Source organism: Lampetra fluviatilis, chromosome 16 (genome assembly GCF_964198595.1).
Source record: "Lampetra fluviatilis chromosome 16, kcLamFluv1.1, whole genome shotgun sequence".
NCBI classification, from domain to species: Eukaryota; Metazoa; Chordata; class Hyperoartia; order Petromyzontiformes; family Petromyzontidae; genus Lampetra; species Lampetra fluviatilis.
The window spans coordinates 13,794,914-13,809,327 of NC_136290.1; the positions used below are offsets into that span (position 1 = coordinate 13,794,914).

The 14,414-nt window shown below is 52.5% G+C and overlaps 1 protein-coding gene and 1 long non-coding RNA gene across 2 annotated transcripts in view; both read right to left on the reverse strand.

Annotated features, from left to right (window-relative positions):
- Positions 1–3,260: 3,260 nt before the first annotated feature.
- Positions 3,261–10,009, reverse strand: LOC144936578 (uncharacterized). The gene is made up of 3 exons (XR_013637435.1): positions 9,871–10,009; positions 7,254–7,319; positions 3,261–5,645 (listed from the first exon to the last, which is right to left on the reverse strand). It is a non-coding gene; the product is annotated as an uncharacterized LOC144936578 (long non-coding RNA).
- Positions 10,010–11,405: 1,396 nt separating this feature from the next.
- Positions 11,406–14,414, reverse strand: part of LOC144936577 (liprin-beta-2-like) — a 47,009-nt gene continuing 44,000 nt past the window's right edge. Inside the window, exons 18-21 of the mRNA XM_078863798.1 lie at positions 14,260–14,348; positions 13,910–14,029; positions 12,631–12,756; positions 11,406–11,712 (exon numbers count right to left, since the gene is read on the reverse strand). Of these exons, the coding sequence (XP_078719924.1) occupies positions 11,482–11,712; positions 12,631–12,756; positions 13,910–14,029; positions 14,260–14,348 (566 nt within the window). The 3' untranslated portion in view covers positions 11,406–11,481. The remainder of the gene's footprint in view (positions 11,713–12,630; positions 12,757–13,909; positions 14,030–14,259; positions 14,349–14,414) is intronic.

Below are 14,414 nucleotides of genomic sequence, written 5' to 3' on the forward strand. Positions count from 1 at the left end.
GTGCGTATATATTGTGGCGCTGCACTCTGATGTTGTAGGAGAAAACATTTATTAAAACGTCTATTTAATTAAGGAGAACGTTTTGTCTATATTTATTTAAAGTTGCGCATTTTTGATGTGACGTCACATTTCTCAAACACCCCCCTCGTCACACATCGTCACAAATGTCTGACTCCCCCCCCCCCTCTTGGTGCGTGACGTCATTTATGGACGGCCCCTTACAACAATATTGACAAGGTTTAAAATAGCCGGGTTGCGCATTACTGTTTTACCGGTAACCGTATGAAATTAAACCGGTTACCATATTTGCCGCACGGAGAGGACATGTCATGCGATAAACATCACATTCTTGGGAAGGGGCAGTCACGTGACCACGTCGTTAAAAATTTTCTGTGTTCATTGTTTCGAACCGAGCGGCCGCCCTGGTTATTATTGCGGGCGTGCCTCGCCCTAAAACAAATATTACCACGTGCCGTCCGCTTCACTCACGGCGGACGTTAAAGATCCCGTGACGTCGTTCGGTTATGGGAGCTGTTTGGCCATACTTCACCACGCTGGTCAGTGCGAGTGGGTGAATAATACATATTTAATGGTAAGTTTATTAACCGACATATCGACAGTTCAGAAAAGAAGAAAAAATCAATTCGGCGCGGGCGGGATACACAACATCGCCGGCTTCGGGGATGGATGTCCGATGGACGAGGCTGGTGACGGAATGGTAGCCAAAGTGGTGGAAACACGCGCCGGGAGGCACGTTCACCGCGGAGACGGAGCGCTGCAACGATGGAATGTTGGCAGCAGCAGCAGCCATGTGGAGGGATTCCGACGGCGTAGGGCGGTGTGGGGAGGGGCTAGAAGGGTGGGGCTGGAGGGGGGGGGGGCTTTATTCAGCAGTGGATAGATGATTGGGCGATTGCTAATTGGTGACTCACCGCATCGCACGCTATTTCAGAGCCGCACACATTGTATTTCGCGTGATTAAACCGAAATGTGTCTTTGCTGCGCGGAGTTATTTTTTTCTCCGAAGAGCTCAACAACAAATATCTCGCGTGAGACTCACGCGAGAAGCATGCTCCTCCGCCGTGACTCGGAGCAAATTTAATTTGATTTTACCCCGCGTGTCCATGGAACACCTCGCGTGTGAGAGCGAGGTTGCAAGGGTAGCAATTGGGGAGCCAGAAATAGTTCAAGTCGTAACCGCGAACCGCATAGAAGGACAACAACAAAAACCGGTCACGTGGCTCAGCGGACGTCGAGAAACGTTGACACCACCTCGGGGGTTGCATCCGTCACTCGCATTCCAATGGGATCAATGGCGGAGCCAGGATTTTCAGGTCAGGGGGGCAACCCCTCCAGCGATGAGAAATGATAGTTGTTAGTAAGTAAGGACTTATCCCTTGCTTTTTATTCGACGCGTGTGCGGCGATGGCGCAGCCATCGATCGAGGGTCGAATTCGAACCGCGTGGTGTGATCGGCCTCGCGCTCGCTGAAGCTGTTGATGCCTTCAGGGAAGTCGTGTCCTGTATACGCAAATGCGCATAATTCTGCGAGTCACTTATAACTGCTTTGCCGTTACTTATTGCCAATTATGGACTCAGACTATGGTCCTATCATCTCATAGAGTCCCTGGCACATAATAATAAAATGCTACGCAGTGGCAGTGGGGGTCGCAAAATGCCGATTTATTACTAATACATCCCAATCATCCGATCTAAATCCCTAATTTCTATTGGATCATTGGGGGGGGGCACGTGCCACCCCCCTCCCCCCCACTGGCTCCGATTGACTTTCGGTATCCCATCCCCCGGTAATCGATTATGAAAGTGGTTACCGGTTTCGCGGGTTATCGCTAACGACCCTAATGTGGTGACGAGCGAATTAAACGGAGTGGCCAGGGAAGAATCTAAACAGTGAAAGTTGCACCGGCACCACCAATAATATATTAATTAGTATCAGCCATGGTCAATCCACTGCTGGATGAGAGCCTCCCCAAAGCTGTTTCTCTCATGGTCCGATGATGTATAACTCACGCTCGCAACCGGAACATGAGATGTAATTATTGCTCCGTGTCATACAGCTTCGCATCGAACTAGCGCCCATATCGAACCTGGGGGGGGGGGGGTCCTTGTCGAGAACATCTGGCGGCTCTACAGTATTTGTTTAATCAAAGTCTGATGAGACACTGCATGCAGAAACAGGTCCAGAGTTTGCTTGTGTAACGACGACAAAATCACTCCCAAGAAGTCCGTGTTCCCGATGGGATGTGTCACAAAACAACGTCTCTAAAATCTTGATTTGAAGCTTTCGTGACTGCAGGAATCCACTTTTTGGTTCTTTCGGTAAAGTCACGTGGGTAGAAAAGTAGCAGGGCTAACACCTTCCCATGAACTCAAATTTAGAGACATTCATACCCACGTGACTTTACCGAAAAAACTAAATTGAGTTCATAGAGCTATGTGGAGAGACAGATATGGGAAGGTGTTAGCCCTGCTTCTTTATTTCCTTTCCACAGCGGTCGTCCTCCTACTCGGGCGCGTCCATCATTTGGCTGCTACTCCGTCTTTAGTCTCACCCCGCCCTACCCCCAAGCCCCGCGCACTTTTCTCAACTAGACATCTCCGAAGTGCACGACGTTCTCCACAACTCATCTCCGTACGACTGCTTGTTCGTGTTCAGTTTGTTGTCCTCTGCCGCCCTTCCCTCCCGCACCTCTGCTCAGCACGGTTTGGCTACGCACGGTGCGAGATGAGTTCCACGCACGTACAGGCGGCACAGCCCACGCGTTCCCCTTCTTACGCCTCTCGACGTCGAGTCATTCCAAGCGCACTGCACGCCAGCCGCGAGCTTCTTGTGTGCGTGCACTGCACGGCATCTGCCCGCTTCCTCTTCTTCAGCCCGCGCAGCCCAGGCCCCCCCCCCCTAGGCCGTCTGAATGCTGCGGCTCTTGTCCGCAGCTCCTGCCAAAGGGTGCGGACGCGGCGTCGTCGTCGGCGTTCATCGCTGCAGTCAATGCCCCTTCGCCAATCAATGGGTCGTTGTTTGGTTAAGGCATGCGGCTGTGTCGCCCACACACTGACGGACACAAAAGAGGCACTCTTACTTTGACTCACTTTGAGTCTCTATGCTGTTGTTAAACAAAACTGAGAAGAAACAAAAATGCAACTCTCCAAAGTTGACATTATTATTATTGTTACGATGGCGTGACCACCTCCTCTGCCGTCACGGACATAGCCACATAGCCGATGCGTGTGGTGCGACCCAAAACAAAAACAGCATCCTCAAAGCCCTCTGAACGTTTCTTTACAAATTTATTTAAAAATTTGCTTGAGGAAACACTTTGGTTCATTAAAATGCAGTTACCGGCGTTAACTTAAAAATGCGACAATTACTTAGTACGGACAACACACAAACTCGAATCCCTACAGTTATTGTCGACAGCCACACACTGAATTTAAAGCGCCTCGGAAAATAATACTGAACGGTTGTCTGGGGCGGGGGGGGACACACACAACAAGTGAATATATAATTTTAAGTACATATATTATAATTATCACGAGCATATATTTTGTGTTAAAGTTGAGTGCGCAGCAATGCGTGGGGCAACAGAGCGGTGAGCGCCTGAGGCTCCGCACAAAGACGGACATTGTTTTGCTTTTCGACAGCTTCAACTTCGGGCAGACATTTCCAACAATCGCCAACTTTCCAAAGCAAGCGATCGTTGACGAGAACTTCTTTGGTTTCGCGTGAAATAAAAAAAAATCGCAATGGCACGCGCGATGCGAGTCCGATGGCGCAATGCGTGTCACGTTACGTGTGCGTGTGTGTGTAGGTCGACTCAGCCTCAAATGAGTACCTGGTGCGATGTGTAAACATCGCCGCTCGGGAGACAAAGGCAGCCGGGCGTGGTGCTGGCCACCCACCCCCTCGTGTGCCGTGCCGGCCTTTATAGGTGCTCGCTAACAGCACTTGCCCCTACAGTCTGTTAAGGCTATACGGGGGATCTTTATCTTTGTGTGTGCGTGTGCGCGTGTGTGTCTGCGCGTGTGCGTGTGTTTAACATGCGCGGTGCGGTAGTGTAGTGGTTAGCGCACTGCGCTACGAAGCCGGCACCCGAGTTCGATTCCCACTAACGGCCAACATCGGTGACGAGTATCTGAACCGGTCCTGGGCATCCCCGAAGTCGACTCGGCCTCAAATGAGTACCTGGTGTGGTGTGTAAACATCCCCACTGGGAAGACAAAGGCGGCCAGGCATGGTGCTGGCCACCCCCCACCCCCTCGTGTGCCGTGCCGGCATTAATTAGGTGCTCGCTAACAGCACTTGCCCCAACAGTCTGTTAAGGCTACACGGGGGATTTTAGTTTTTTTGTTTAACATGCCATGATATCGTTGTCATCGTGCTTGTGATCGTTGGTAGCTCAAGGTAATCCACTTTCATCTTGTAGGCTTCACGCGATAAGCCCCCCCCCCCCAAGGTGCGCTGGGAATCCGTTAAACCCACCGGGGTCACTTTTGCGCCGAATTCTTTGTAAGTCGAGCGGCCTACACGACGGCCGTTTACCCTGAAAGTCCACGTGCAAGTCACCTGAAGTAATCTCTCGCAAGAAAATAAATAAAGCTCCAAGCGATTTCCTGCTCGTGTGAGCACCGCGGCGTTGGTGCCCATCCCCTGCTTTACAGGTCCTGAGCCAGCGGTGGAAAGTCCACACGCCTGTGGCGGGGGTGAGTCTTGACCGTCAGGCAAACCACCGTTGATCTTCCCCACAGAGTGGTGCTCATTTTACCGACCGCGGAGGGATGATGATGTGGGAAGAGTCAACCCCGCAGCCAGGATTGGATCTCGCAACCCCTAACGCCGAGTCGCGTGGCTGGCTGGTGGACAGTGATTTATGAAATGACAAACACAGACACAACGGACGTCCACACAACATAAATAGGTGTTACAGCGTTCTCGCAATAATTTACCTCTCACCGCGCGTGTCCCGGACAAGACTGCCGGCACAGAGCGGCAGGTTCACGATTCGTACCCCCCTCCCACCCATAACTTTGTGATTCCATGAATTGTCATTGCTTGAGGTTCGCCGTTTAATTCTCCATCAGCCTTCAGTGGCTGGTTGGGGGGCTGTGTGGGGGAGGGGGCATAACAGGTGAGAGCACATTGCGAACAACCGAGAATAAAACACGAGCGATTCGGCGGAGCGTGTGGCACGAACGTCGAGAGTTGATTTTGATTTTCGACCGACGAATCGACCGTTGCGTACACGCGAAGTTGTTTTTTTTCCCCGCTGCTAATCTTTTACGCTCGATGCCTTAAAACCGCGCGTACCTGGCGGCCCGGATTTGGACCGATCTTTCTCAAGGTATTGTCATTTGGGCTTCTCAGGCTTTGAGTCGATCTTGACGTCTTATGAAGTCTTTGCCCGCAGCAGCGATCAGCAGCAGCTGTCTCACCCAGCGAGCGGGCGGGTGAGCGGGCGAGCGGGTGATCGGGCGGGCGGGCGAGCGGGCGAGCAGCCGAGCGGGCGAGGTTGGTGGTGGGGAGCCCGTCCTGGACGTCACTTGTGAGGGGGGTCCCAGTTCGAGCGACCGCTGCCAGGCCTTGCCCGACCGGGCCTCGTGGAGGCCCCGTCCTCCGCCAGGAGACTCTGTGTGGAGCGGTGAGGTCACGACGTGAGCATCAGCTGCTACACAGCGACAATCATCATCCTCATCATTACAGTGTCCTATGGGAAGAAATCACAAGGAACCGTTAGAATGACTCGGTAAAGAAGACTCGGGATACATGTGAGAAAAGCAACACATTGTGAACAACAAGTCTGCAAAATGGTCCGAGGTACCAGTCGGTGGAACACATCTGGAACACTCGGGGAAACGTTTCTTTCTTTTCCATTCGTGCATTCATCCACACAGGTTATGACGAGGTGAGAGGCATCTCCGACTACTGACCACGCCTTCTCCATGGGGGACTTGAGTCGTGTCAATGTTAAAACTTGCTCTAAAAGGTCCGTGACGGCGGCTCTCTTGTGTGTACCCTGTCAATCCGATGCTGGATGAGGCCTCCCCAAGACGTGGGCCATGGGGGTTATTTGACCATATTTCACCGCACTGGTTATTGCGAGTTGAAGGTGAGCAGCATAGACGTGGAAGTGCAACAACAGATGTGTTTCTATTCTGCCCTCTGTTGCCTATAAGGACGCCATGCAGCCTCTAACAACCAGCTGTGCATGGTGGTCATCCGATGCAAGCACTATCCAAGCTCCGCCCTGCTTAGCTTCGAAGATCTGCCATCTGGTGGCAACACGTGGAAGGAAACGTATTGCACGGGACTAGCTGGATCATTATCTCAATGCCTTGGCAATGTTTACGCGGCTCGCTCTGACATGGGTCACATACAATTATTGTTAAAGGGCTGATCGTAGCACCCACATGTTTGCACAGTGCGCGCTGTCAGTTCAGGAAAGGAGGCCGGACACGTTTACAGTGTTGAATAAAAAGAGCAGAGTGTGCAGAGAAGCATGAAGAGGTGGCACTTGCTTGAAATTAAATCAAGCGACAGACAACACGTGTGAGTTAGAGAACGCACGCCGGTTGAGGACATCATTGTGATGGACTGGGACGAAAAATGGGCCCAGGCATTTGTAAAGACACAGCGGCCCAAAATGCCGTGCGATCTCACTGGCCCATTTGGGGCTGGTTCCAAAAACGCAAATGGGCTGGTGAAGAAGAATCTTTGGACTTCGTGCCAACTGAGAGCCTAAATAATTAATTAAGCAATTAAGCATACATGTTGGAGGTAATAAAGTATTTAAATAGATTTTTTTTTTTACTATGATCACATTTTCAATTTCCCCACACAGACTGGCCCACTGCCCCTCGGAATGGACCGTCCCACCGGGCATTTGCCCCATGGACTGCTGCCCTATGGCCAGCCCATGCCTGGACATCACATTGACTGGTGAGACAGGTGAAGGGGCTTGGACCGGACGCGTGAAGGTCAGATTGGACAGCAGCCGGTGGTCGAGACGAACGGCCGAGGGAGGAAATGCGCCCGAGAGGACCTCCGCTGTGGAAATAGAGCGATGAAACTCGGCCAGTGTGAGGGTGTTCAGTGGATGGCGGGACTGTGTGAGGGATGGCGACGGCTTGGGCGGGAGGTGTTCATGGCTGATGGTGATGACGACGGTGATGATGATGACTAAGAGTCGGACTCGCAGTCGGAAACATCAGGGGGGGTCACGCGTGCAGTCACTCACGGTGAGGTTGATCAGCTCCTGCGAGAAGGCGCCTATCTGCCTGACAGTCCCTTCCGACACATTCACCTATCGGGGGGTAGGACAGAGATGTGTTCAGCAAAGATGTGAGAAACGTGGTCGGAGGTGCGTCCTAAATAGGTAGAACAGCTCAGAGATGGAGATGTATTCAGCAGAGACGGAGTCACAAGAGGAGAGATATCGGAGATCTATTCCAAAGTGACACACAGGAGCTTTATTTGGCATAAGAATATGATATTTAAGAGAGAGTAGCAATATGCAATGATTGTAGATGTGAGAAATAGAACATATACAGAGAGATGTAAAGAACAAGCATGTGGGTCTGAGGCTGTAGTCATTCACCCAGCTAGGCCCCACCCACCACTCACCCCCACATCACATCACTTCAGAGCATGCATCGTGATAAATACAATTCATCAGCTTAATGATTTCGCGTGTGAAACCAAATTAAATTAAACGTGTTCAGCTTCATTTAATTTCACAACATTATGAGTTTAAGGAGTTTTTACTGCGCGGTGAGCTGTTGTGTGACGGTGTGCGAGTGACTGCTCGCGGACCGCACTCGTTCCACGCCTCTCGGTTGGGTGTAGCCCACGGGGTCGACAACCTGCGGCTCCGTCGCCACGTGCGGCTCTTTAAAAGGGATGCTTCTTGGCTCCCGGTACTATAATTGCAAAATAACAAAAAAAACCCTGCCAATTATTTTAGATGAGCGGCGAACGTCCAAAAGCCCAACGACGACTTGTAATGCGGCATTACAAATCATTGTGCTGTGTGCTTTTCTTTAAAAAAGTAGTAAAAAAAGTGGTTTAACGTTAGATTTGAAGCTTTCGTGACTGCAAGGAATCATATTCTTAGGTTATTTCGGTAAAGTCACGTAGGTAAAACATCAAAATTAATAAAAATAAAATAAAATAAAAAATCACGACGTTTCGGAGGCAACACAAGTCTGCTGCACACGCGTCCAAGCCGTCGTCCATCCTTTTCGCCCCGCCCCCCTCCCCCTCCCGATGCGTTGTACGTTGGCACTCCGTGCCGTCTTTGAGCCCCGCCCCCCTCCCTCCCGATACGTTCCATTCATTGGCTACCACATTCTGATGAGCTCCCCCCCCTCTCCTCCCCCCTAAACTTGCTTATAAGGGATTACATCTTGAATCATTGCCTCACTTGATGCAGCTAATCCGGCTGTGACGGTCCCACCTGATGACGGAGACTTGTGTTGCCTCCGAAACGTCGTGATTTTTTATTTTATTTTTTATTTATTTTGATGTTTTACCTACGTGACTTTACCGAAAAAACCTAAGAATATGGTTTAACGTTACTCGCTAAGTACCGTATTCACGTGCATTGGGGCTCTCCATTTGTTTAGGTTTTTTTTTCACTCAATTCGAAGAAAACGGCTCCACTTGTTATTTCTGTTGCCGACCCTCGGCTGGGTTTAGCCGTTTGTGGGGCGGGTATGTCGTGGCGTGGTGATGTCATAGAGCGGTGATGTCATAGAGCGGTGATGTCATAGAGCGGTGATGTCATAGAGCGGTGATGTCATAGAGCGGTGATGTCATAGAGCGGTGATGTCATAGAGCGGTGATGTCATAGAGCGGTGATGTCATGAGCGGTGATGTCATAGAGCGGTGATGGATGTTGCGATGTGACGACGCATTCGCGTGATCCGTGCGATCTCATCGGCCCATTTGGGGCTGGGCCCAAAACACACAAATGGGCCGGTGAGGAAGAATCTTTGGGGCTGCCGAATACATGAGGACTTAATGCCAACTGAGGGCACAAATAAGCAATGAAGTGTACACATTAGAGCTAATAAAATATTTGAATAAATGTTTAAAATTTTACTTTCATCACACTTTCAATTTGCCCACACAGACCGGCCCACCGCCTCTCGGAATGGACCGGCCCACCGGCCATTTGCCCCGTGGGCTGCTGCTGCCCTGTGGTCAGTCCGGGGCTTGGATACCGCTGTTTGAAGCAGAGTGGACCGTGGATGCGTGCCCATGTCGCGGTCCAGATTTGCCAATTTTGAAAAATGTCACCGCAAAATACCGAATTTGGTAAAACCAAGCAGCAACGTCGGCCCCCTCCCTCCTGTGAAACCACCAGCGACGAGACCCGCCTGGCCAGCACAGCAGCGCCTGCCTTCGCGGTGACAGCCTTGCACTATAACAATGGCGGGAATATCAATCAGTCCTAAATCACTTTTTAGTTTGGGCAGCAGCCCTGCTTGAAGGCCACACACACACACCGACTAATCCAACAAACAAATGACACTGGACGTACCCAACCTCGTGCCATCGTGTAAGCGAAAGCAGGGTCTGGTTAGTACTCGGAAGGGGAGCCGGCATGGGGAATACTCGGTGTTGTGGGCTCGTGTTGCTCGGCAACGAGGACATGACAGCACCACAACGGATTGTTGAATCTGTCTGTGCAGGAGCTTGGCGCGTTATCTCGATTGTATGTAAGGCTATGATTATTATTATCATCTAATGAAATATTGCTGAGGAGAAACGCATGCTGGGGAATCGGCACATAATCCCGTGCGTGCTCGCGATTAATTTACCCGTTTCTATTTATTTATTATATTAGTTACCCGGGGCAGGCAGGGCTGGGCGAGGCCGTCGCGTGAGTCCGGATCCGGGCTGCTGCTCCGCTCCGGGTCTCCGTCGGCCCGGCCCAGCTCCAGGGGACACAGCAGCTCCTCCGGGTCTTCCAGGATCCCCGTCGAGCCCCCCCCACCGCCCGAGCACCCCCCCTTGCGGCGCCGCCCGCCCCCCAGCGCCGCGAACACCAGCCGCTTGGGCTGCGTGCAGCGCAGACAGCGCGGCCACTCAATAACACTGGGAATATTATAATAATAGCGCTCTTCTAACAGGGGGGAGGGGCCCGGCTCCAGGCCCCCCCACTTAAAACTGGTCCTAACCCGACTTGTGCCACAACCAGCCACGGAGGCTGAGCGGTAAGAGCGAGCGGCTCGCAAATGGAAGGTTCCGAGTTTAATGCCTGTTTGGGGAAAATGTGTCGCTAAACCCACCACCACCCGGCACAGCCAATTAGTAAGGGTTGTCACGTCAACAAAACGTGGCAATTAGTGACTGCTTCAACATGCCGGTGTGTTGGAGAGTAAACCCACAACATTTGTAATGTTGTGGATTTACATTTATAATCTTTTTCCTCTCCAACAATGTTGGATAATATTGGTCATGAAAGCCGACGTGTTAAACTGACTCACCTGGTTGGGGGTTGACCTGGCCGGCCCATCATTATCCCTCCGGGGTCCATAAACTATCTACAGTTTTGTGGGGAAGTCAACCGTGGTTTTGCTACGGACATACTCTCACTCCCGCCATATGAACGTGGAATTTCCACCGGCTGACTCAAGGCCGTAAATGGGAGATGAGCACCGTCTCCATTTCTCTGCCCCCAGCGGCAGCTGTCCCTGCGTGGCACAAGGCAACTCAGGCCTGCATTGAGATTGCCCATTAGTCTGCCATTAGAGGGCAATGATTGCTATGGGTAAATCCCAGTGAGGTACGTTGCGAGTAATTTTTAGAACGTGGTAAAAATGTGGACCATAATGTCGGCACGCAATGGCCTCCTAATTCCGAATGACGTCACGGGATCTTTGCCGTAGAGTGTTCGAAGCGGACGGCGCACAGTGTTTTACGGTTAATGTGCCGGCAGTATTGACCAGGGCGGTTTGCCGGGTTGGAACCGCGAACCTCTGCAATGAGCGGCGAATGGGCAAACGCCGGCGGTAGGGTTAGGGTTAGGTAGGGTCATGTAGAGTTATGGTTAGGTAGGGTTTGGGGTAGGTAGGGTTTGGGGTAGGTAGGGTTTGGCTTAGGTAGGGTGTGGGTTAGATAGAGTCAGGTACGGTTAAGTAGGGTTTGGCTTAGGTAGGGTTATGGTTAGGTCGGGTTAGGGGGGAAAGGCGCAGCCCTGCAACTGCCTGCTCAAGCACCTGCTAGAAGGAGCTCCAGAGAGCCCCTCTAGAGCTCCTGTGGATCCCAACCTGGGGTCCACGGACCACGAGCGAACCAAACAATCGAACGAATGAACATCGGAACAAACGATCTCACAATTGGATGAACAATGGTATGAACAAATGAGAAAATGAACAATCGAACGAATGAACAACCGATCCAACGATCAGAGGAACGATGGAATGAACAAATGAACGATGGAACGAACGGACGGCCGATCAAACAAACAACGTAACGGCCGATCGAGCAGCCGCCCTCACCTTGACCTTGGCGGTGGTTGAGAGCGGGGAGTAGTGGGCCGTGTCCATGACTTCGCGCTTGGCCCTCTGCGCCTCGCGGCCCACCAGCAGGCTGAAGCTGGTGCTCAGGTGGCGGCGCAGCAGCGTCTTGCTGGGCGGGATGCTCAGCAGGCTCGCCAGCGTCTCAACGCTGAAGCGCGGCTCGAAGATCTGCGGCGGGGGTGGCGGGGGTGGCCGTGGTGGTGGTGGCAGCGGTCACGACACCGCCCCGGGGTTATCGAGAGTTGACCGACATCGCCATAATCGTAATCGTGAAAATCTACATTGTATCGCGTGACATCATTGGGGCGGCAAGGTGCTAATAACTCACTTACACTCAGTGCTCACTGTCACTAGAAACACTTGAACTCAAGAAACATTCGCACACACGAGCAGATCCTAAATCCGACTCTCCGAGGAGCAAAGAGCCCAACTCGACAGAGCTCACCAGTTCATCGTAGCAACATTCGCCGTTCCTACAGGATGGCGGCTCCGGGCCTGGTACAGGATATGTGCAGATGTTGAACACTAACGCGTGTCGCGAAGCGTTGTATCATCCACTCGAGTAGATTATGGGTAGGCGGTAAGGTGGTGGTGTCAGTGCAGTGGTAAACGCTCGTGCCTCACAGCAAGAAGGTGGCCTGGGTTCGATTCCCGAATGGGGGTCCTCTCTGTGTAGAGTTTGTATAATTATCTCTCTCCTCCTGCTCTGCAGGGGCTGAGTCGGTGTGTTGGTGAGATTGAGAAATTGCGAGTGAGTGGAGTTTGTACGTTCCCTCTCTCCCCCTGTTCAGCATGGGTTTCCTCCGGTTTCTCCGGTTTCCTTCTCCCATAGCTTAAACAAAAAAAAAACCCAGATGCAATGTCACCAAAACATCTCACTGCTGAATAATCACCTGCAAATCCACTCAATTGGGATCACATGCAGCAGCAGCAGCAGCAGCAGCAACAACATCGCTCACTACTGCGAATAACTCGGCACGACCCTCCTGCAGGAAAACTCTGGAGACTCGGCGAGACTTTCCTGGACATGCGATGGTCAAAAATAAATACACTTATAATAATCCTCTTGGCGATGGCGCGACTTACCAGGAGTCCACCGTGAACGCCGCTGCCACGCAGGTTGGTCGCGTACTCGGCGAGGTCGATCTGCTTCATCCACTCCATGAGCCGCTGGTTGGACCAGCGGTAGACTCCCGTTGTGGACGACTTCCCCTGGGTGAGATTAATAATCAGAATAATGACAATACCAAGGACGTCAACTCGTAACACCGCACCGCCGCAAAGTGTCCACTCGTCGCTCTCCTAGAGAGAGGCGCGACGGGGAACCGCAGACGAGCGGGAAGGGCAGCGACGCGGTGACGAGCTGGCGTTACCAACAATTGCCCAAGCTCTGCGGTCCCCTGTATATTGAGACATTTTTCTTCATTGCAAGGCACGCGGGCCACTGGCGGCCCCTGCTGGCCTTTATTAGTGCGGCCCCTGACGTGCGGCCCCCGACAATGCACAACAAGTGAGAATACCCCCATCATCATCCTGCTGCTGTCAGATCCGCAAATGGTTTCAAATCTGTGGCGGCTCTCAAACTGACGATGTCTCATCGGCACTAGTGCCCCCCCCCACCCCTCTGAAAATTAGTGAAGAACGCTGTACTAAGGTGTGTTATCATTAAATTGACGGAGCGATGACATCATAATTGTGGGAGGAAACCCACGCACGACATTAGCTTGTTTTCCCGCTGAGTTTGTGTTGTTGTGTTGTTGTGTTGTTGTGTTGTTGTTCTGTGTTGTTGTTCTGAACGGAGTTGTTGAACGGACGGACTGTTGCCCGACACCAGAACAACCACAGCCCAAAGTGCGGGATGTTTTACATAGCACACCAGGTACTCATTTTAGGCTGAGTCGACCTGGGGGTGGGAGCAGGGGGCCAGGACTGGTTCAGGTATTCTCTCGCTGGTGTTTGCCATGGCCGGGAATTGAACTCGGGTCGCCGGGTTCATATGGCAGTGTGGTGACCACTGGAAAATATAACGACAAAGATCCCCCATATAGCCTGTAACAGACTGTTGGGACGAGTCCTGCTAGCGAGCACCTAATGAAGGCCGGCACGGCACACAAGGTGGTGGATGGCCAGCACCGGACCCAGCTGCCTTTGTCTCCCGAGTGATGATGCTTACACGCACCAGATACTCATTTGAGGCTAAGTCGACCTAGGGGAGGCCCTGGACCGGTTAAGATAATCCCTACAGGTGTTGGTGGCCGTAAGAGTGGGAATCGAACTCGGGTCGCCGGGTTCGTAACACAGCATGCTCACCGCCACACCACCTCTTCCCACGACCGCTAACCACTGCGGCCCCCCTGAGCCTCACCTCCGGGGCGGAGCGGATGAGGCAGTCCGGCTGGAAGTGGTTGAGTCGGAGCACCTGCACCGCACGCTTGATGCTCAGGTGGTGCAGCAGGTTCGTCACCTTGAGCAGCAGCAGGTCCTCCTGGTGGCGCACGGAGACACGCGGCGGTCAACGTGGAGGTGGGGGGGGCGGTGTCATGTAGTGGTGGTGTCATGTGGTGGTGGTGGTGTATCGTGGTGGTAGTGTATCGTAGTGTTGGCGGTGTTGTATCATGGTGGTGTTATATCGTGGGTGGTGTATCGTGGTTGTGGTGGTGTCTCGTGCGGGGGTGTATGGTGGTGGTGGTGGTGGGGTAGAGTGTGGTTGCTCACCGTGGTGATGTAGTGCAGCATCCGCCCGTCCACGCGTGCCTCGTGGAACTGCTCCTTGTACTGGGGCAGCCCAACGTCGTCCAGCCAGCCTGGGGCACAGCAGCAGCAGCAGCAGCCGCCACACACGCGGGTGCAGGGGGAGCGGCGGCGCAGCG